At 41.1% G+C, this 22884-nt stretch overlaps 1 protein-coding gene across 3 annotated transcripts; it reads right to left on the reverse strand.

The window, feature by feature from the left end:
* Positions 1-2562: 2562 nt before the first annotated feature.
* On the reverse strand, positions 2563-22386 carry CEP152 (centrosomal protein 152). Of its 3 annotated transcripts, XM_082769268.1 has the most exons (27): positions 22235-22386; positions 21743-21865; positions 20340-20440; positions 20030-20096; positions 19476-19817; positions 18858-19026; positions 17936-18076; positions 16978-17117; positions 16476-16676; positions 15706-15853; positions 14386-14477; positions 13680-13843; positions 13306-13513; positions 11688-11801; positions 11450-11580; positions 11120-11248; positions 10829-10964; positions 9850-10029; positions 8894-9166; positions 8630-8761; positions 7844-8494; positions 7187-7361; positions 5600-5681; positions 5401-5504; positions 4460-4616; positions 4061-4164; positions 2563-3801 (listed from the first exon to the last, which is right to left on the reverse strand). In XM_082769268.1, exons 2-27 carry the CDS (start codon positions 21827-21829, stop codon positions 2801-2803), a joined length of 5229 nt encoding a protein of 1742 aa, XP_082625394.1. In that variant the 5' UTR covers positions 21830-21865; positions 22235-22386; the 3' UTR covers positions 2563-2800. The 3 variants fall into 3 exon arrangements, with proteins under 3 accessions (XP_082625394.1, XP_082625393.1, XP_082625392.1); XM_082769267.1 differs by lacking the exons at positions 21743-21865; positions 22235-22386 and having other exon boundaries at positions 18858-19023; positions 20340-21011; XM_082769266.1 differs by lacking the exons at positions 21743-21865; positions 22235-22386 and having other exon boundaries at positions 20340-21011.
* Positions 22387-22884: the final 498 nt, after the last annotated feature.

Here is a 22884-nt window from a genome sequence, read left to right on the forward strand (position 1 = left end):
TTTTTTAAAAGCTACAGAGAAACAACAAAATAAAGTTACACTTACAAAGAACGCTGAGCAACACAACAGAAGGAAAACATGTGAAGGAAAACGTGCCGTAAAAGGTTACATTCCAGAAAAATTTTAAGAGCAGTTCATGTATAGGCACAAAGCTCAGCACATTTCGGAGCACAGAATCATGGAATCATTGAATATCCCAAGTTGGAAGGGACTCATAAGGATCATCAAGTCCAACTCCTGGTACCGCACAGGTCTACCCAAAAGTTTAGACCATGTGACTAAGTAAGAGTCCCATCGCTTCTCAAATTCAGACAGGCTTGGTGCAGTGACTACCTCACTGGGGAGCCTGTTCCAGTGTGTGATCACCCTCTCGGTGAAGAACCTCTTCCTGATGTCCAGCCTAAACCTCCCCTGCTTCAGCTTGACACCATTCCCTCGGGTCCTATCACTGGTGATTAAGGAGAATAGGTCACCTGCCTCTCCACTCCGCCTCGCGAGGAAGTTGTAGACTGCAATGAGGTCCCCCCTCAGCCTCCTCTTTTCCAGGCTGAACGGGCCAAGTGACCTCAGACGCTGCTCATGTGTCTTCCCGTCTAGGCCCTTCACCATCTTTGTCACCCTCCTCTGGACACTTTCCAACAGTTTAATGTCCTTGTACTTGTGGTGCCCAGAACTGCACACAGTGCTCAAGGTGAGGCTGCACCAGCGCAGAGTAGAGCGGGACAGTCACCTCCCTTGACTGACTAGCGATGCCGTGCTTGACGCACCCCAGGATGTGGTTGACCCTCCTGTCTGCCAGGGCACACTGCTGGCTCATATTCAACTTGCTGCCAACCACAACCCCCAGATCCCTCTCTGCGGGGCTGCTCTCCAGTGTCTCGTCACCCAGCCTGTACATAAAGCCAGGGTTGCCCCATCCCAGGTGGAGGACCCAGCACTGCAGAGCAGCTACAGAGAAGCTACAGAACCTATCCGGAATGAAAGATTACATGGAAAAGTGTGCTCTGTACACACTTGAGAGATCTGGGGGCCTCAGCTGCTCTATCTGAGCCATCGGTGATGTCCGACAGGATGACTGCATGGTTTCTTCTGTAAGCTTTCTTCACCCGACAAAGGTTTCTGGACAAGGCCAAGGAATGAGTCTGTCTGATCAGTTGGTTCAAGCACCTGTTCAAGCACCTCAAACAGCAATAAATACATCTCTTTTCCTTACTCAGGAAAATGCTTGAGCAAACCAGAAAAGCCACTCCACGTTGGAAAAAGAAGCCTCCACTCAGGGATTAGAGGACAACCAGCAAAAGCTTTCCCCTGCACACAAGGCCACAGCTATTTCCTCAGTTTAGAGCTAGGAATAAGGCCCTTGAACTTAACCACTGCTCATGTTTCTTTAGGCACGAGCAGTCTCTCGTGGCTTTGTTTTGCTTCCACTGACAATGACAAACCCCAAACCTTCACTAAAGAGGAAGTGGGGTTGCATTTATGGGCAACATTAAAGGCCACCAAGAAATGCAGAGCTTTCTCACTTGATCATCTCAGTCTCCAGACACAAACCAGTCTTGAAGACCAAGAGCTGTAACACATTCTGCCTTGCCAGCTGGCCTGAAATATAAATAGGCAAGGCAGTTTGGTAAAGGAAGTTAAATACGTTTTTCTCCATATGATCTCTCCTCAGTCTTGTTCTGTTTTCCTCTTAATCAGAGAATCTCCTCAGTGTTTAAGTGTTGCTGTTTGACTGCGACAGACCAGCCTTGTAAGAGATGAGTGTTGTCGCACATAAAATGCTTATGTATCATGGAGGAGAATATTTAACCTTGGTTTTGTTTCTTCTAATAACACACAAGCATAACAGGCCAAAATAGCAGGATGTTGTTTTGTGTTTTTGTTTTTTGTCTGTGTTTTTTTATTACCAGCAATATGAGTTGCTGAGCCATAATCATCTAATTAATTGCAACAAGCATTAACCACACCTTGCACACGCAACACAGATGGAGTCAATAAAGAAAGCAGAAAAATGTTTGTTTTCATTACTGTATCCCTAGAAATGAAATCCCACTCCAAGAAAAATATTAAAATAGTATTAGACACAGGTGAAACATCTAAAACATGTATTTCTTTCAACTATGAACAGGCTTTTAAAGGGAATTTTTGAAACCATCAAAAGAAAAATTACTACATTTTCAGTTTAAAGTGATAGCTATTTAAGAAACACCTGCTTGTGGTTAATTTAACCTATACTTTCTTTCATCCAGTAGAAGCTTTGTTTTTGTTGTATCCAAGAGAAGATTACATGATAGTTGACTTGATGGTTGATTTGTTTTAATAATTAAGGTAAGTATTTACACTTTTATTATGAAGACACATACAGAGGAAATAAGGGGGGGTTCTCCAAAATGAAATAGAAATTTCATTTCAATTTCATTCAGCTCAATTGAAAAACTTGTTTCAAACATTTCTCATTGAGCTCTGAAGGAATTTTCACAAGCATTTAAAAAGTTTACCACAAGTTAAAGTAGGTTTGCTTTAAATAAACACTGCACACTTAATATAAAAAAATAAATTATATTTAATAAACATACATAATACACTATAAACAGCTGTGAAAGTGTTATTCCAAGAGTAAACAGAAGTCTGCATTTGTATTTCAAGCAATTACATAGAATTAGTTCATGCAACACAAATTCTGTAACATTGATCACGAAACAGTTTTTTTCCCCTCTCCTCATACTTACATATATATTTTTTCCTTCAAATGAGGAATCATTGTTATTGGTTCAAGTTAAAAAAAAAAAAATCAAAACCACTATCTTACTGAAGAGACTGGGGATCCCATGACATTCTTTTCCAAGTCTTTCTCGCAGCATTTTTGTGCATTTGAGTTTGGCAACGCACTGAGCTGTGTGACAGCAGAGTTTGATTTGTCAGATCTGAGGAATGAAGTACACTCTGGATTTGTTTTCATCTGGCCTCTACTGTAAAACTTACTACTGTTTTTCACTTTGAGATTCTTGACATGGCCAGTGGTGAGTTCTCTCCAAGTACCACCAACACTTTCATCGGCAGTGCAAAAAGATTCTTCACAGGATACAAACTTTGCCTGGATGTTTGCATTGGGTTTTTGTTCAGGATGCACCACAGGCATATTACTACTACCCAGACACTGACTTCCATTCACAGAATTCCATTCACTGCAGCTACTTTCATCCCTTCTAGGGATTTTGTGAAAATCTGAGTTTTTTGTTCTTCCAGTTGTAGTTTTCCAGTTTCCACACAGTGGTATACATTCATCTTCTTTCAAAACTAATCTTTCATTTTGATTCTTCAGCACTTGATGAGATGGCTCTGAGACACCAAGGCCATCTGTAAGGCTGGGTGCATGCATATTATCTAACTTGACACAAAAGGCAGATGGAGAGGCATTCTGATGTCCTAAATTACTAGTTGCACACAGGAGTGGTTTATTCACATTTATGATAGGGCTGTATTTTTCTCTTCTTCCATCTTCATTTGGATAGAATTCTAACAGATGATCTCTAGTAAAGTCAACCAGATTTTTGGTATTATTCCCATTCTGAATATTTGAAGCATCTGTTTCAGGAAGCATATGTTGTGTTTCAGTCTGCGTTGCATCAAATTGCTGTCTCAAGTCACGTGGAACACACTTATGAACAACTCTATCATTAGCTTTTTCAGTAATACTTTCGCCACAAGATTTGCTTTCCATGTAGTTTAGCCGACTTTGAGATAGGCCATCACTTTTTGAGTACTCTCCTCCGGTTGGCAGATCAGAATTTAGCAGCAAAGCTACAAGGCCAGGGAAGGAAACAGATTAATAGAAGGAAATGTTAACACTGGAAGAAGAAAAGGGCAGGGGGTTATTTGTTTGTATGCCTTTTTAAATAAAAATTTGTCAATATTAGCACTGTCAGAATGAGCAGCGTATATTTACATATCTGTTCAGAACTTATCGAGAACTAGTACATCACCATACGCCTGCCTTTTCATTACTGCATCCATTAAATCTGTATTGCTAAGAAGAAAACAGCTATAAAACACAACTAACCTGAGTGGGTAGTTTTGCACTGGGACGTGTGTCGAAGAGGGGTTTCAAGCCCTTTAGCCATTTTAACAAGCTTGATGGCAGCATTCATTATTTTCTTCTCAGCTCTGACAAGAACCACAGAACATGAGAAAAAATTAAAAAACAATTCCTTTCAGATTGTACTTGAAAGTATTGCTAGCAAGAGCCAACAAACACTGAGAAGACAATATGTCTGACTGCTCAGCAATACTCAGGCATCAAGCTCAGCAGTGACCCCGTGACAGCCTTATCAGACTGGCAGCACTTCAGGCTGCACCACTGTTTCTCCAACACAGCCTGAACTGCCAGCAGACAAACAATGCTAAGCTAAAATTTACGTAGCTCTTTCAAATATAAATTTCCAAACGTGCTTGAGCTTACCTTTCATAGTTCCCATTATCAGTAAGAAGTTGCTGAAGACATGTCAAATAGTATTTCCGCATTTTCCGTGCCGTCTCTTGGCGCTCTCTTAAAACCTCTGCTCTAATCATAGCAGCAGCCCTCTCCTTACTTCCACGGATATAATTAAGCATATCACCTACACAAACATACTTGATTAGCGCTAGTTTTAACTGGGATGGGGAGGAGAACAAAAAGCAAACAGAAGGATTTTCGAGCACACTTGGAGCAAGGCAGCAATGGCCCACATTTACCTGCCAACCTTCTTCCCAAGTCTCTGCACCTACTGCCATTGATTGGCTCTATGCCACTGGAAGACCCAAAGCCAACCAGTACCAAATATCAGACACAGAAATTAAATTGGCTCGCTCTGCATCTTCAGCACAATTTCACCAGCAGAAGGGGCAGGGACCAGAGAAGAATGTTGGCTGGCATATCCAGCACCAGGTATTCTTCCACAGAGGTACAGCTGGCACTCAGGGACCCATTGTCCTCCAGTAAGGCTTGGGGCTGCACTTGAACCCTCTCCTCAGCCAGATGCCTGCTGACTAAGCCAGAAGGGCCAGAAAGCAGGACACAGAACCAGAGAAAAGCAGACGCCCCCTCACAACAAGTTGCTGGGCTGGCAGCTGCTTTGCGAGAGAAAAAAGATCAGCACTCCAAATTGCCTTTACCATTTAACAACACATAACGTAGTGCAAAGAAATGAAGGCATAACGAGGCTTTGCCCCTCAAAATGAAGCTTGCCCAGCATCATGCCAACAACTTCATTTCTTACATTCACTCCAACAAGAAAGCAGACAGTAGTTCTTAGGTGACTTGTCTGTCAGACTCCTGTGCAAGCTGGCTCAAGGACAAGGAGGCAACTGAGGGAGTTATTTTGCTCTCCTACCATTTTAGTTAAGTAAGACTCCAGGACTTACTCTTAATCTTGCTCACAGTTGTAATGTACAGAGCACGCATTTCTTCCAGCCCTTTCACAGAGCAGGACGTACAGGGTTTTGAGACACCTCCATCTGACAATGACCTGAAAAGCATACAAGTCACACAGCATTCAAAAAGTAGCTTAGACCTGGTGAGCATCAGCTATTAAATCTTCTAAAAAGATCTTTTTTTAAAGACCTTGGCGGTGTTCCCAGGTCTCTCAGTTTAGCCTTCACCTCACAGTTTTCGGCAGTCAGAGCTTCAAGAAACTTCTCGTTTCCTAAAAAAGCAAGTAACAAACCATAAAACACTGTACTTGCCTATACTCCAGTCAAGTTCAACATCAGACATCACAAAAACTGCTGCCTCTGGTAGAAGAGCTCCAGGTCACAAAGCTTCACCAGACAACATTCAGCTGTGGCAGTAACTACCATGCAGAAATCAAACATCACACATTTTAGTAAAGCCTCAATACAAAATCATCTCAGACTAATTGTCACTGGCCCTCAGCACACAGCCAACATGGCCAAGCCGTTCTGAACTTCCCTTAGCTGACTCCCAGTGCGAACCTTTGCACCGTGCTGATCTTCAACAGCAATTCCTAAACGTGCCCAAAATGAATCTAACCCAACCCGGCTACTTCCAGAGCTCTACTGCAATCTCCTTTTGATGAGAAAGCATGCACGCACTGTCTTCGGCTAATTAAAATAAACACATGAGGCTGGAACCCCATTGCAGAATGGGGTGGCAGCACCGATCGAGTCACTGAGCCCTCGCAGTCTCAGCAAACTCCTGTCCATGATCATCTGAGTCTTCACAGAGATCTCCAAACAGGCAGCAGCAGGAGACTCCTAGGCTGAATTCTCAACTGTTCACTTATTTATTTATTTTCCAAACCAACATCCAAACAGGGGCTTCTGGAGTCAGCTGGAGGAAACTCTCCCAGCTGGGAAGACTCACATGCGGCTGACTTAAGTTAAGAAACTCACAAAGACTGGGCCTCTTCCAGGAGAGCAACGGCTGCTTTCCATAGCCAGGACAGGGAGCTCAAGAGACAGAAGGGCTGCACTGCTTGCATTGTTTGGTGTTTAATAGATGGTTTGTTATTTTGGTGTTGAAGGAATTTCAAGCCACATTACAGGCATAAAGCCAAAGGCTCTTGGGCTTTCTCACTCTATGCTTTTTGGTTGCACAAGAACTCAAGCTAAGCAGAAAGCCCGAGAGAGATTTGCATGCCTCCCATGAAGTTTTGCCACAGCTACACACTCTCTGGCTTAGCCGTAGCACATGTGACAGCTTTGGGAACAGCTACAATGCTCAACCATGCACAGATTACAAAAGAGGAGGGAACAGGAGAAGGTGAAAGGGAGAAGCATTGCCCAGGGGAGTCACATTTCCTCAACTAAACTCTTCATCAAAACACACGGAAAAACTACCAGGCCAGGTGAAGTACCATTCCCAATACAACCATGTCCTTGACATGACAGCAGAATTCCCTGTCTTGTCTAACAGCAGCAGCATCAAGAAGTACGATTTGGTCTTCAAAGCTCTTGCTGAGTACTTACTCATTTCAAAACAGCATCTAGACCATACCCTGCTCAGCAGGCTCAACACCTGCTTGCTTACAGAACTGTCACACACCAAAGGTAGTCGCATTCCTCCATCTATAATGTTAGTCAGAACAGCTACCATTCCCTCTACCAGCCAGTGGCTCACCAGCCAAGACTGCTACTAACACGCTTAGTTGGATGGCATAGTCTGCCAGAGCGAAAACAAGCCCAATACCTCCATCTGTTCCAGTCCTCTGCAGGGGCAGACATCTTCTCAGCTTTCTTTGCGTTTCTGCTTGGTGACCAATGCCATACAAAGGAGGTGTCACCAGGTCTCCAGTTTCTCCTGTGCCTCGGGGCATGCTAGGGTATGCATTTTTACTGACATTACTCAGTAGCTCTCCATGTTTCTGCAATTGAAAAACACTCTTTGAAAACCCAGCACAGAGCCACACAAAGAAGAACTAAAGGCGTGCTACAGCATACTGCTTAACTGCTTTAACTTAACAGGAATAAAAGCAAGCAATCCAAAGGAGACCAGTAGACCAAATAATTGCATCCTTGATGCTTTAGCCCTGCAGAAGAACTGAAGACAGCAGCTCAGATCAGGACATGAGTTTTGAACAGGCTCCCAGACTTAAGATGGCACGTGCACCTCCTTAATTTATCTGTCTCAGTACTAAAAAGGAATGCTCCTAACCTACTATTCCTCTTCTTCAAACATTGAGAGTGTTAACAGATATGCTTAGCCTCTTCCTTTTCACTTGCTAGCCATGCCTTAGCCCTCCCTCACAGGTCTAAAGGACTCTTCCTACCAGTAAATGTAGGTACAAGTCATCTGACTTCTCAAAACCCTCTTCTGGGTGGCACTTCTCACTTACAGAAAAATTACCTCTTTCCATTCTCGCTTGTCCTTTTCCAGAATTGTGTGAACTGTTCTTCTGTAGGCCTTCTGTAAGCATGCTTTCAGTTTGCCTTTGCACTGATTATTTAATTGATCAGGAGCATCAGAACACCTGTCCTCCCAGGAACACTTACTAGCTGCGCACTCAACTAGCTCTTCATGGACTTCTTGCAATAAGTGCTCAAGCTCAATCAGAATCTTCTCCTCACAACGACTGAGCTCATCCTGAAGTCTCTTTGTTTCCTGAGCTTCCCACTCCCGCTGCTTCTTGTCCAGTATCATCTTAATTTCCGCCTCTTTCTGAGCGGAGAGATTGTTCTTCTGCTTTGCAAGATCCTCCTTTGCAGTGGCAAGTACCTCGTTAATCTTGTTTCTGTGGTCATCCAAGAACAAACGATAGTCTCTCTCATTCTGCTCTTGTATCTGCAAGATTTCTTCTTGCTTTTCTTTGTTCCACTGAGCACGGGCTCTGGCTAGTTCTGCTTTGATAGCCACAGGCATTTCTTCTTTCTTTAGCTCCAGCTCCTTCCTGAGAGAAACCACCTTTTCCTCCAGTTCTTTCATTCTTGCTCCAGATCTCTCTGAATTCTCGTGTTCTTTCTTCCACTTCTCTTCGGCAGCTGAGAGAATCAGGGCTAACTGATCAACACATAAAACAGACCCAATCAACATGCACAGCATTCATATCAAAGCATAACTGAGTAAATTATTAAGTGTACCTCAAGTAAAGGAATAGCTGAATATCATCACCCATATGAAAGTGTTTTCAGCTACCTGCTTTGCTGCAGTCCCTTTGTGTTCCTTTTCACACTTTTCTTGTTCTGTCTTCAGATTTACTTTGTACTCTCTGAGGTCTCTTAATACTTGCAGCCACTTGTCATGAGCTTGGGTTAAAGCCTCCTCTACCTGTAAGCGGGTAAAGAGCCTGCTTCAGTCACCACTCCAGGAACGTTTTTATTATTACTTCACACAGCAGTGAAAGTTGTGCATGGCAGTTACAAAGGATCCAGGCAAATTTAATTAGTATTTTTTTGTTACCTGGATGGTAAGGTGTTTACAGTATTTATTTTCCAATTCTATTTCAAGTTCTCTTAAGGGCTCTTCAGAGGACATATTTTCTTTCAGAACCTTCTTGATCTGCAGCTTCTGATCTGCAATGATCCTTGCTAACTCTTTAAATGAAGCATCATCCACTACTGTCACTCTGTCAGTTTGACTGCCACAATCATTGCAGTCAGCTACAGTTCTTCTCACTTCTTCCAGCTTATTTTGCCATTCTCCTTCTATCTCTCCAATGACTTGTTCTATAATCTAAGGAAAAAAACAAACAAAACAAAACATATTTTTAAGACAATCTGCCCATTATTCAAATATAAACACACCTACACTGGCATTTAACAAGCAACAGTCAGCTTACACTAGTAAGCTTCCCTGACAGTGGAACACCAAAACCATGCTCTGAGAGCACCGAGGTTCTTCCAAGCCATGTCTCTATATTTCTGAAAAATCTGAAAAGCATCAAAACCTAACGCTTTGTGGTGCTTCTTAGTCAGTGGGTCCCATCACGCTCTCCCACTCCCCTGTGCCCTCCAAATACACACTTCCCACTATCTGTTTGGTAAAGGAGATGACTTTTCTTCCTCCTCCCAGCTTTATTCTGTGGGGAAGGAGACAAAAAAGCACTTTCTCAGGATAACCAAATCAAACAGAATACAAAGCATAAACATTCATCACCCAATTAGTGTGGAAAACTCCAGCATGTTATAGTTGTGATTACGGTCTGCATGCTGCTTTACAAGGTCTAATTCTGCAAAGCATACATCATACCTACTGACTTCATCAGAAGCGCCTGAAACAGCAGACCCTTAACACCCACCTCAAATGGCAGAAGCACAATGAGTAAGTCTAGCGTACATACATACAAGTCCTCCTTCTCAAAATAAATTGGTTGCTTCATTTGGTTCATTTGAAATCCCCAGGTAAAAGCTCCACACCTTTTTTTCTTCCTTCTCCCAGTGGGCTTTGGCTAATGCAACCTCCTTTTCAACCTGCTCTCCTTTTTCTTTCAGCCACTGCTGCTTTGCTGCTCTCATAGAATCACTGTATTTCTCTTCAAGCTTGCTTCTCAGAAGGCTAAGAGACTCTTCTTTTTCTTCTAGAAGATGTTTCTTGAGCTTGGCCAAAAAAAAAAAAAAAAAAAAGGCAATAAATAATAAAAACACACCACAGATGAAGCATTCTCCAACATATAGCAAATTGCCAAATTGCTCTGGTACAAGGCAATGAGAATGCATGAGATGCACTATACACTCTCTAGAGCCTGACTTTAGCAACAACCCCTAGGACAGGAGATCTGGCAGCTCTCAGAAAGAGGTATAGTAAGGCACAAGATCAGAGGTTACTACAGGCTATTGCTCTAAAGCAATATTCTCTTATCTAGCATCTGCATCTTTCAGCACTTCTTCAGCTGCATCTCTTTGCTATGCTGGACAAGCAAGACAGCTGGCCTCCCTTCAGTCATTCTGCACTCATAGCTTCAGAAAAGCAACACTCTTAACCAATGCTGCAGACTCCATTCGCTATTACTTACAAAGAAAGAAAAACCCACAGCATTTGCACATCACGTTTCTACACAGAGAAGAAAACTTGCACTGTCACTAAGGTCTTTTGGAAACAAGCTCGAGATTGCAGTAGCTCACGCTGCTGGCTGAATGGTGTCCAGGAGTCCACTTTATAAGAAGGACACCTGCGGGAAAAGGCATTGCCACTGGAAAGGGTTACTGCCACTGTATGTTAAACCACACAACACAGCAGTAGGCTAACTTAACAACCAATAGGTCACACTGCTTATCTTGCTGATATGGCTGCATCTCTTCCAAGGCCCCACTCCAAACAAAGTTCAAGCCACTCCTGCACATTACATTTTTAAAACAGGATGAACTGAGAGTGGTGTGTAGGTATGTCCAGTAGTACCTTCTCTTCTTTCAGCTGCTGCTCTTGCTCAAATTTCTGCCTTAAAGTAGCTTCCAAGGTGTCCTTCTCACCACAGACTGCTATGTAACATTCCTTCACCGCAGTCATCTCTCTGTTCAGCTCCTCTATGGTAGCCCTTCACAGCACAGATTACTCATTAGCAAACAGTCTTTACACTCACAGGACACTCAGTCTGTTTTATAAGAAGTTTAACTAGCACCAAGGGCCAGACAGGAGTGGGAATGCTTCGGGAACAATGACAATAAAGAAGAGGGGAAAGAAAAGCCTTACTTCAGCTGCAAGACCCTCTCTTCGTGACTTCGTAGAAGCTGCTGTTTTTCTGCAGCATACTTCTCGGTCAACTCTTTCTCAAACTGGGCTTTCATATCCTCATGATGTCGCTGATAAGTTCTTTCACACCTACAGTTCCAGGAAAGGAAAGGAAAACACTCTTTAGTCCCCCTTGTAAATGGAGTTCTGCTCTTCTTTAAGAAAGCAGAAGAAAGGTTTCTTCTTTAAGAAAATAGATTTCCAGTGCAGACCCCTCCATACAAACAGCTGGTACACACATGCAGGATAAAAATATCACAAAAAAAAACAAGACAGAGTTAACAGACCTACCTGTCAAGCGCTTCTTGCTTATCCTCATCAAAATCTTGAACCATCTTTCTCATCTGACAGCAGAGATCCTGGTTTGAGTTTTTCAGTTTTTCCTCATTTTCTTTCAGTTCTTCAATAGTCAAAGTATGTTTCTGGACAAAGAGAAGTCAAGTAACAGGCCAGTTTTAAGGAACCTTTTATAATGCAGGCTTTGGCACTTTTTTTTATTTAAATGAAATACACAACATTTTTGTCTCACCTGAACTTCTTGCAGCAAAGTTTCATTTTCCTTTCTGAGTCTCCAAACTTCTTCTTTAAGATTATCAGGAACTAACAGATTGGCCACCAAAGGATCATTTATATTCTTCACTGCCTACAAATAAATAAAAAAATAATAATTTATGATAACTTTCAAGATTTATATGCTATGAAAACCGGTACTTTAAAAACAGTTACAGCTGTTGAATATGTTGAATATTTTACTTATAGAAACTAAAAAACAAAAAGCCCGAAGTAAATTATTGCAGTGCATCACTGCAATATCACTGTTATCCTTGAGAAACAGCAGTACAAATTTTTTAAAAAGCATGTACTCAACATTGAGTTTAACAAGTGTTACTATCCGATCAAGAGAGTATGCTTATGAAGCATACATACTATATTCCTGTCCCACATCCCGGTCACAATGTACAGATTACAAAAGCAGAAATTATAAATCCAATCATATAGTTGGAAGTTAATTAAGCAGTCAAGAGAGGCATAGTATCAGTGATTTTTCACGGATCACAGAATGGTTTGCATTAGAAGGGACCTTTAAAATTGTCTAGTCCAACCCGCTGCCACGAGCAGGGACATCTTCCATTAGACCAGGCTGCTCAAATCACAGCACTCTCAGACATATAGTTTGATTTTGGGATGGACTTGTTCAGAGTTGGATTTCATGATCCTTGTGGGTCCCTTCCAACTCAGGATATTCTATGATTCTATGACTTGCAAGGATGAGACATCCACAACTTTCTGGGGCAAGCTGTTCCCGTACCTCTACACCTTCATAAACAGAGAATTTCTTCATTACATCTAACCTCAATCGACCCTCTTTCCAATTCAAAACAGTTACCCCTTGTCTTATCACTACATACCCTTGTAAAAAGTCTCTCTATCTTTCTTATGAGCTCCCTTTGTACATATTTGGAAGGGTCCAGTAAGGTTTCCCTGGAGCCTTCTCTGCTCTGGGCTAGGAATCGCCAGCTTTCTCAGCCCTTCTTCATAGGAGAAGTGCTCCAGCCCTCTGAGCATTTTTGTGGCCCATTCTAACAGGTTTGCATCTTTCTCATGCTGCGGGCCCCAAAGCTGGATGCAGTACTTCATCCAGTAGTGGAGCAGAGGGGAAGAATCACCTCCTGGGACCTGCTAGCCACACTTTTTATGCAGCCCAGAATACGATTGATCAAATTACAGAGTGAATGCAATGAGAAGGCAATCTATTTAATGTCTCATCAACGATACCATCAGCTTTCTCACAGAATTTACAAGTCTTTTGAGATAAAGAAAACCTACTTTCTCCAGTGAAATAAAGTTCTTCTCGAAAAGCAAAGTGGTTATTAAGTGTTACCAAGCAAGTAATCCATCATATCAGAACTGACCTAATAAGATATATTCTGCTGAAGTTCTGCTATTCAATTCTTTTTCAAAGATACAAAAGAAGTAATCATGAAAATGACTATTTTCCTTAAGATCAAAGACAGATTTGCTTAACTGCTGTGACCATAGCTCTCATTAAATTCTTTGACCTGTTTTCATAGTAAGTTTAAATGATTTGGCTTGCTAAAACCCAGTACATCTTTACAAGGACTTAAAAACATGTAAAAAGAACAAACCTCTGACTCTTTTGATGCTTTTTCTGCTTTCAACAACTGTTTGAGTTCCTCTAATGTCTTCTGGCAATCCTTAAGATCATTTTGTAATTGAGTAATCTGGTTTCTCTTCATTTTATTACTGCTCAATAAGCGTTCCAATTCAGCTTTTAATTTTACAATAATTTCATCTTTAGAGAGTTCTTCATCCATGCCTCTGGTCTGTATTATACTGTTAGGGAAGACATAACCAGATCAGCATTTAAAAGACAAAACACACTTACCTGAAAGGTAGTGCTAGCAGAAGAACTAACAGTACCAAAAACACAGAAGTTCACGTTACTTGTATAATTTCTTGGGGATTTTAGATTTTTCTTTCAGTAAGAATCATTTAATACCTGCAGAACCCTGAGTTTTTCTGGGTGATTTTTTTAATTCCCAAATCTACATAGGAATCACTGAGGTTTGTATGCTGCTCTCCATCTGCATCATTCAAGAATACTCCAAATTTGGCAGCAGATTCATACAAAGTTATTTCTTCTTTCAGTTCCATTAATTCTTCCTTAAAGTAAGAGACAGAAAAAATAATACTCAAAGAAACTACAAGTAAACATTAAGACTATTAAGCTTACATGTATTACTCTAGCACCTACTAGGATTCATTACTTCAAGATGATAGGTTTAGAGATGTCAAATACCTGAGCTGAACTGGAAAAACAGATTTGCATTGATATTTTAGAGGACTCCTTAGCATTCCCTCTTGTTGGCAAAAGGTAAGTTTCAGAAGATAATACCTCCAAACATCCTTATAGGCCCCCTATATCAGGGCACTGAAATTACATTCTTTTTTCAGAAGCAAGTTAGACAGATGTATGATATGATTTGTGCTGTTATACTCCCCCACCATGGTTTTAATTACAAAAATAAAAAATAAAGTTCCAGACACAATACTGGAAGATAAAGTAGTAGTAGGGAGTGCTAGCTTCCCCAACAAATGAATAAGAATTTCAACCACCAACCTGTTAGCTATAACACCCTTCCCTTTAAAATCCAAACCAAATTAAAATCAAACTAAACATTAGATATTTTATAAAATAAATTAACCTGCAAAGCCTTGTTCATTTTATTGCTTATCATATGTGCAGACTGAGCTTGTTGCAACTGAAACCGTAACTGATTTGTCTCCTGTATTGAGCCTATTGCAAGGGGGGAAAAAAAAAAAGGAGAGAAAAGGTAAATCAAAAACTTGCAAGAAAGATTATGCAATCTGAAAAAAGATCACTGTTAAAAATAGCCATGTTGACTCTGGTAATAAGTGTTACTCTTTCTCTTTCCCTGAGCTTGCTAATACAAAATACAAAGAACAAAGGCAAGAATACCTCTCACTATATCAAACAGGTGAACTTGCATTACTACAGTTCTCCAATTTAAATAGCAATTTGTTTTAAACTTTGAGAACTATGGTGACTGTTTTTTTCAAAAATTTTATAGTCACTTTAAAATTAATGACATCAGGAACAAGATTTGCCAAATATTTGCTGTGCCAGAAGTTAGCAAAAACAGGACCATCTTAGAAAACAGGCCTCTTTCACCTCCTCCACAGGCAAGGAGTTTAGCTTATGAGCTTGCAAATTTATTATTGGTCTAAGGCATTTGATAAACATAGCATGGAGAAAAGTCATGGTGATTGGCCAATTATCATATGTATTACTTATGCTACATAGTACAGATCTAATATGTTTTTTCCCCTCCATCCTCACTACCAGGCTCTCTCTAGAGACTTTTCTTCTAGACTAACACAGTTCTCAAGCAGAACATGCTGGAGTTTATTAAATATTTGGACAGTACTTTCAGACATAGGATTTCTTTTTTGGGTGGTCCTGTGTGGAGCCAGGAGTTGGGCTCAGTGATCCTTGTGGGTCCCTTCCAACTCAGGATACTCTATGATTCTGTGGTAATCCATTAAGAAAGACATTTTATTTACTTAAGATGTTTGGATCCTAAGAAAGGACATACCTAATTAGAAGACTTCAGTGTCTAAACGTAGGCACAAGTCACACACAAAATCAGCAAAAAATCCCACACACTATTGCTACTAATATAAATTCTCAAGAACCAGCCTCCAACTACAAAAACAATTATTTTCAAATTAAAATCTCTCAGATTTGAATTTTGAATGGCAATTCAGGGTTGTTCTTTTACTGTACAAGAAAACAGCAAATCTTTGCTTCTCAAAGACTTATCTGTTGAAAACCACTTTGTCTGTTTATACTGAAACTTCTCAAAATTAGGAGCTTTAATTCTGCTACTGCTGTATTTAAGTTGTTGATTCCATTTCAATAGGAACGCAGATTTGCAGTTTCATACTTCAGAAAATTTGAGTCGTATCTGCAAGAAAAGATAAGGTATGAGTACAAGGCTGACCTGTTTGCAGTAAGTTTGCACACTGCTTTTGACTTTCTTCTAGACTTCTTGTCAATCTATTTATTATTTCAGTTTTTTCACATTTGGTTTCTTCAAGTATTTTCTCCAGTTGGTTAACATGCTCTCCTAGATTTTTGCAGAGTTCTTTCTAGGAAAAAATATTATTTTTATTCATGTTAAACATCTACCAATCCAGGACAGCTCCAGATACAGAAAAAAAAAAAAAAGAGGTAACACATAAAAGACATTGGAAAAAAATATCAGTCCTAAGGGGAAAGAAAGGCCTTCTTTCATGGGAAAGAAGATGACAATTTATCAAGGTCTGCTCACAGTACATTGTTTGAATATATTAAATAGCATGATGGACTCTTATGACATAAGAGGTAGAGTAAGTTGTATAACTATGTGACACAAGGTTAATTCTTTTCTTTCCCGGATAGATTCCTAGGTAGTCAATTTAAGAAAAGATTGCTCACAGAATGAAAGCTCAAGAGGGACGCTAAGACACTGAATTCTTGCTTCCCCCAGTAAAACAGAGCCTCTTCTGCATCTGCTACTAACAGTTTCAAATTACAACTGCCTGGAAATGTTTACAAACACATACCACACAGGCTTCATAATATTGAGACTTACACAGAATCTTCTTCCCATTCAGCAAACACCTTCCATAAGGAGATGTTTGGATTATAGGCCAAGAAGTACAGTTTTGGAGATGTGGAGTTCTGCAGCTTCTGCCGCAAAGCACTCAGCATCCTATAATAATTTCTCACCTGCTCTCGGAGTGCAGATTTTGTAGCATCAAGGTTCTGCTCTAAGGACAATACTTGATTTTCATGCTTCTGCTTGAGTGCTGAAATAATAGCATCATGCTGTTCTCTGGCTCGTTGAAGGGCATCTGACCGCTGAAGTTCTAGCAGCTGCTTCTGCATGCTTTCCATGGCTACCTCTGCCACTTTGGATTGCTTCACTATCTGTAGGAAGAGTATTAGAGTAGCTCCCAATTACATTTATTTTGCCTTTGCTCCAATATTCTGTATGTCAAATCAGTTTTTCATGCAAGAGTTGCTGAAAATCCTCAGATATTGCCTAGATTTTAATACAAGTTATTTTTCCACCAATACATTCCATTCATTCACCATATATTCATGCTTCTGCAAGGATTATGAACAGTGTGCTGCGAGATCAGCAATTATATATGTATTTAATGCAAATGCACTACAAATATCCTGTATAGATCTTCTACAATAAACAGTTTAAAAATATTTATAGTACCTGCTCTTCCTTGGCAGTAAGAGTCTGAATTTGAGTTTCAAGTGCCTTTATTTGACCTTCAAGATGCACTTCCCGTTCTTTTCCATTCTGATAGAGTTTTTGAGATTCATGAAGGCTAACAGCCAAACCATCCTTTTCATCTGAAGAGAGAAACATTGCATGAGAAACGCAGCCACAACACGGAATGTGGCTGTTCAGTACCCTAGCTCTACAGAACTATTCTGTGAGCCCTCCATCTGATACTACAGGCAACAAGCAGAATTCAGAACAAAGAAGTTCAGTTAGTCTCCATCTGGCAAACACTTTCTTCCTCTGATAGCTGGAAGCACTCTATGTTGTACCCTCAGAAGTCAGGTGGAAACCATCCTGTTAGCACTCAGAACTATCATCATCCCTTAACACTTCTTAAGGGAGAAATAAAGTAATTCCCCCACAGAAACAGTCAAGGCATCAAAGTGGTTGACAAAGTCTTCTCTCTCTGACACTCTAAAAATTACATTCTTAATTCTGTAAGTTCTTAGCATGTTTCTGTAAGAAAACAAGAGAACAAGACAACCACTAATCTCCACTACAGCTCTGATCACTTTGGAAGGCACATTTCTCCTGTTCTTTGTTGTTTGTACTTTAAGCACACTACTTTTGAAAACTTCTCATTTTTCTGAGCATTTCTGATGCCAAACACATGGGAACCCTGAAATACAATGGTAGTCTTGAGAAACAACGCATTGTAAGTTCAGACAGTTATGCAGCCAAGCACTAATGAAGGGAATTTTCTTTAAAATAGTGTTGTGAGAGAGGGTTAGATCTCCATAATCCTGAGTTGAGCTTGTAAACATGATCGATACTTGCAGAGACACTACATAAATCATAGTTGCTAAATATTATAAATAAGTTTGCTATAAAAAAGTTGCTAGATATGGATAAAATCTAAAAATCAGAGATCAGTATAATATTTTACCTTTGACAATTGAAAGCTGATGACTCAGATACCTAATCTGCTGCGCACTCTTTTCTAGCTTTTCATTAAATTCTTCCAGTTGTCTTTCTCTTGCTTTATTTAGAGCTTGAAGCTGAAGAATCTGAATATTCTCTGAAGAATCTGCCAAATTTCAAATACAGTATTCTGACAAGTCAGCACAGTCAATGGTCACAACTTGGTTGGCTCGTAAGTAATTACTGCCCCAAGGCATTTCTTCCACATAGTGCCAAATTCAATATTAATCCACAGCAGTATATGATGTTTTATCCATGTTTGATTCACATCACCTGAATTGCTCTGTTAGGTTTGAATTTCATTGTTAGCACCTCAATTCTCCAGCCATCAATAATAACAAACCCAGAGAAATATTTGCATGATGTGAATTCAGGCCCAGTTTAGTGGCAACTGTAAATTTTCAAGATGGCCAACGAGCAAAGCAGTTCTGTCATTTTAAGTGGACTTAACAGAAAAGCCTCAATCTGGCATCGATCAGCGCATGACTCATCCAGTACAACACCTTATTATTTTCCAGAATATATTATGTTTTCTATCGAGACATAGAGCACCAGCACAACTTGAGATCAAGCCATCAGAAGGATAAAATGTGTTGGGGTTTTTTTGTTCTTGTTGTTCAGTCTCACCAGTCAATACTACATTTAAGTAGTCTGAAATTCAAATACCCCAAAGAAAAGCTGATTTCTAAATAAAGAGAAAAAAATCAAATAAAAATAGGCTATCCCAATATAAGTTCAGAACAAAATAAAAGATCATATATACACACATATCTCAAAATACTGTTAACTGTTCTCTAAAACTTACTGAAACCAATAGGTTTTCTGTTGATGATTTCCAATGGACTTTTCACACAATCTTATTTCAAGTCTAAATAAGAAGCACTTACTTTCATCATTGCCCAAGAATTCATTCTGCAAATCTTCAAACATTTCATTTCTTCTCATTCCTTCTGGGGTTACTGGAATTTTTTGGTGAACTCCATTTTGGTATGGTTTATATGTCACTTTGTAAGTTTCCACTGACTGGCCACTAACAACTTCAGATGCAACAAACTGCTGTTTTGACAATATATAAGAACAAATAAATGAAAGCTACAACTGTAGTTTTCCATCAATTAAAATATTTTTCCTTTCTGCTTTACAGAAAGGAAATTCAGCACACATCATTTAACTGAGATGGAAATTTCAATGAAGGTTTCTGCTTTAGCAGATTGGTGAGGCATCAACTTCAACAAAGTCATCACACATTTATGTGCATCACATTCATTCTACCTCATGGACTTTTAGCTAGCCTAAAAGAGCAAGAAATAAATAACACACACATGCTAAAATCTAGATATCTAATGCTTTCTTGTTTTCATACACAAAATTGATCACAGAAGCCTCCCATTGCTGTTTTACCTGGTAATAACAGACTGAAAACATTTGGAAATATTACTTACCAGCAGCTAAAGACCTATGAAAATTTTCACAAGGACAGAAAAATACGTAAGATTCTGAAATACCTTAAGATGTTCCTTTGAAGCATCTGGGAAGTTTATTATTTTACTTTGTTGACAGTTAAATTCTGGTATATGGCCATTTGTATATGGTCTAAAGTTTTCAGGAAGATGATACAAATTGTTCTGTTGGTAGCACCTTGGACCATTAAATCCATCTCTACCAAGAAAGACATTATCTGGATCCTCTTGAATGTTCTGGTTACAGTAATCTTCTTTAGCATCATATAAACATTTTTTCTCTTCATTATGTAGGCCATTCCAATTCTTGGCATGTTTTTCAGCATGATCATCTTGCTGGTCACACAGATATTTTTCAGGATACAGATTTTGTCCTTCCTCATAATTCTATAAACGGATAAGAGGTTTAGAATTTGCTCTCTGAAAACTCAGGTTTTTCTTTGTGGAGTTACCAGCCCTCAAGGTCAAAATACTTCAGATAAATAGCAAAGTAAGCCACCAACACAAGAAGAACTCCTCTAGTGAATTCAGAGAATATTTAGTGTGTTACTACTAACAAGCAGTTCCTACTCATTACATCTCTGCTTAGACAAACTTACATTTTGAGGATCAACGACCAATGGATGATCATTCCACCGTCCATCAGGCTTCTGAGGCTCAACTGACCTAGAGAAAGACAAGACACTTACCTAGGGTACTCACAACCTCAATGAAGCAAAACAAACAAACAAAAAACTACTTCATTAAAGTAAATGGCATCTACTTTATTTCTCAAAGAGCCCCTGCCATAACTGCACTACAGCACTCCTTTTACGTGCAGTGCTCTCATTTACCCCATCAGCTGAGACTTGGTTCTGCTCTTAAAAGCACAACTTAAGAATAACAAAAATAAAGTACAAAGGGACTTACTGCTCCTCACTCTCATGAGTGCTACTGTCTGAATAGCTGGAGAGCTGGTCTCCACTGTCCTCCAGCATATCATGGGGAAGGTCTGTCAAGAGTTGTTGCAGCTGAAGCAGAACAAACCATATGCATTTCAAAAGATCATATACGACTTCATGAAAAGACAGGCATACACAGATGAAAGAGGCCACTTGCACAAAACCCTGACTTTCTTCCTCCATTGAAAAGGACATCATTCTTTGACAACACTGGAATTCACAGAGATTTGCACCACACAATGCTTAAGAGACTACAGTTACCAACCTAGAAATTTTTCTGGCAAAGTCCTGTGACAAAAAGAATCACACCCAGAACAGTTAAGGGAGAGGCTACCAGAGAGATGTGTCCTAGGATAATCTGTTAGTGATCATGCTGAGATATCTCCTCCCTTTACGCCGGGTAAGAGGTACTGGATATTCAAAACCTGCTCTTACTGAGAGAAATACACGTGTAAAAAAGTGTTTCCTTACTCTTAGAAACTCCTATGTTTCAGTTTGTGCTCATTGCCTCTTGTTCTATCTCTGGGCAGCACTAAGAGCGCAGCTATGTCTTCTTTACACCTTCCCTTCAGATATTTATGTACAATAAGATCACCCCCAAACTTTCTCCTCTCCAGGCTGAACAGACTCTGCTCCCAGCATTTCCTTGTAGGAGAGCTGCTTCTCTCAACTCCCTGAACAATATTCTTTATCAGAGTAGAAAGTTTTGGGTCTGAAGTAAGGTTCTCTACCATGTTTGCAGTAACATCTTTAGAAGTCATACATCTATTGTTCTTGTACATGTTTTTGTGAATTTGTCTTTACATTACCTATGCTAAAGAACGGGACACCATCTCAGGGAAGCTACCTCATGTGAACATGGTTTACCAACCCATACAAAACCACTTCACATTCATATCAAATGCATATTTTTGCTAATTTCCTTTATGAAACAAACAGAATAGAAACACCTAAAATATTTCCAGTAAATAAAAAAAAAGAATATATTTTTCTAGGTATTGGAGGATCTAATTTATAATCAGTAGCTTATAAAAGTGGTTACTCGTTTTTTTCTGGGCTAAGTAGATTTTCACAGAGAGCAACACTTTTCTTTCATAAGTAAGCATAAAATCTGTGGGGAAAAAAAAAAGAAGACCAGAAGAAGTAGAGCAACTGCACCTTTTAGCGCTCTATCTACTGCCTCAGCAACAGATTACAGCCTTCCAGTCTCTACATATGCCATTGCTTAAGATGCACCATCTCGTTATCTCATACTTTATATGCCCCTTTTGCAAAAGTCTGTACCCTGTATTTTGCTCACATCAAAGAGAATATAAATCTAAACCAAAACGGCTTGTTATGAAAACCATCACATAAACTTTTTTTTGAAACCTCTTGTTCTCTTGCGTAGTCCTCTTGGTCATAGTCTTCATCATCATGTTGAGTTTGTAGAGCTCCACTATCAAAGTCAAGGGACATCGTGGTCTAGCAGTGTTTTTGGGTATCCAGCAAAGCCTATCACAAGACAAAACAATATCATACACGAGTAAAAAAGTAGGGAGGAAAAAGTTATATACTGAAAAGTACCACACTCCCCTCCTAAATTAAGGATCCAAACACAAATATTTTTGGCACAAACACTGCAAGTTATCTGTGTGGCTCGCTTGAGTGGCTTTTTGTTTCTAGGTGAGAGGGGTATTTTTCGTTTCTGAGCACCTCCTAGGTGACGCCATGAAACGACCCCAAACCGCGTGCGGCGCGGGGCCTCGCTCGGTGCCCTGACGCTGCGTTACAGAAGCCCTGCGGTGACGACCACGGCCCCTTCCCGCCCTGCCCCGCCCCGCACGGAGCTGTGGGCACACAGCCGCCGGGCCGGCTCCCCACCGAGCTGCGTGACGACGAGCCTCGGCCGCCCGGGGACTCGCCGGCAGCGCCCTCCTCACGGCACCGGGAGCAGCGCGGGGCGGCGGCAGCCTCAAGCCCGTGCCCTCAGCGCGGCCCCGCCGCCGATACCCGCCGGACCCCGCAGCCGCAGCCTCCGCCGGCACCGCCGCTTTTCCGCGTGACAACCGACCCTGCGCCCGCCGCCTCGACTGACAGACGAGAGGGCCAATCACCGCCGGGCTGCGCGGGAAGGAGGCGGGATGACGGGCACGCGCTCCCGCCCCCAGTAGAGTTGGGCTGCGCCGCAGAGCTCCCGTCCCGCCCGTTCGAAAGCAGGCGCGGAAGGAGGCGGGAAGGAGGACGGCGCGCCGATTGGCTAAGCAGTCGGCCAATGGCTCGTGTGCGGTTTGCGGAGGGGGCGGGGATTCTGCAGTGCGCACGCGCGCGGTGCGGAGCTTGGCGGGAGGGGGCCGGGCGCCATCTCGCAGCAAGCCGGGGCGGTTGCCAGGCAACGCGCCATGGCGTCGCCGGAGCGCAGCTCCCGGGGCTTCCAGGCAGGCCCAACGGGGCGGCGGCTCGCTATCGCGACTTATGTCGTGACGGCAGCTGGCAGCGCAGCCCTAAGGGGGGATCTGGAGGGCCTGTCGTCG

The sequence above is a fragment of the Aythya marila genome (assembly GCF_965140915.1).
Source record: "Aythya marila genome assembly, chromosome: 11".
Classification (NCBI taxonomy): Eukaryota; Metazoa; Chordata; class Aves; order Anseriformes; family Anatidae; genus Aythya; species Aythya marila.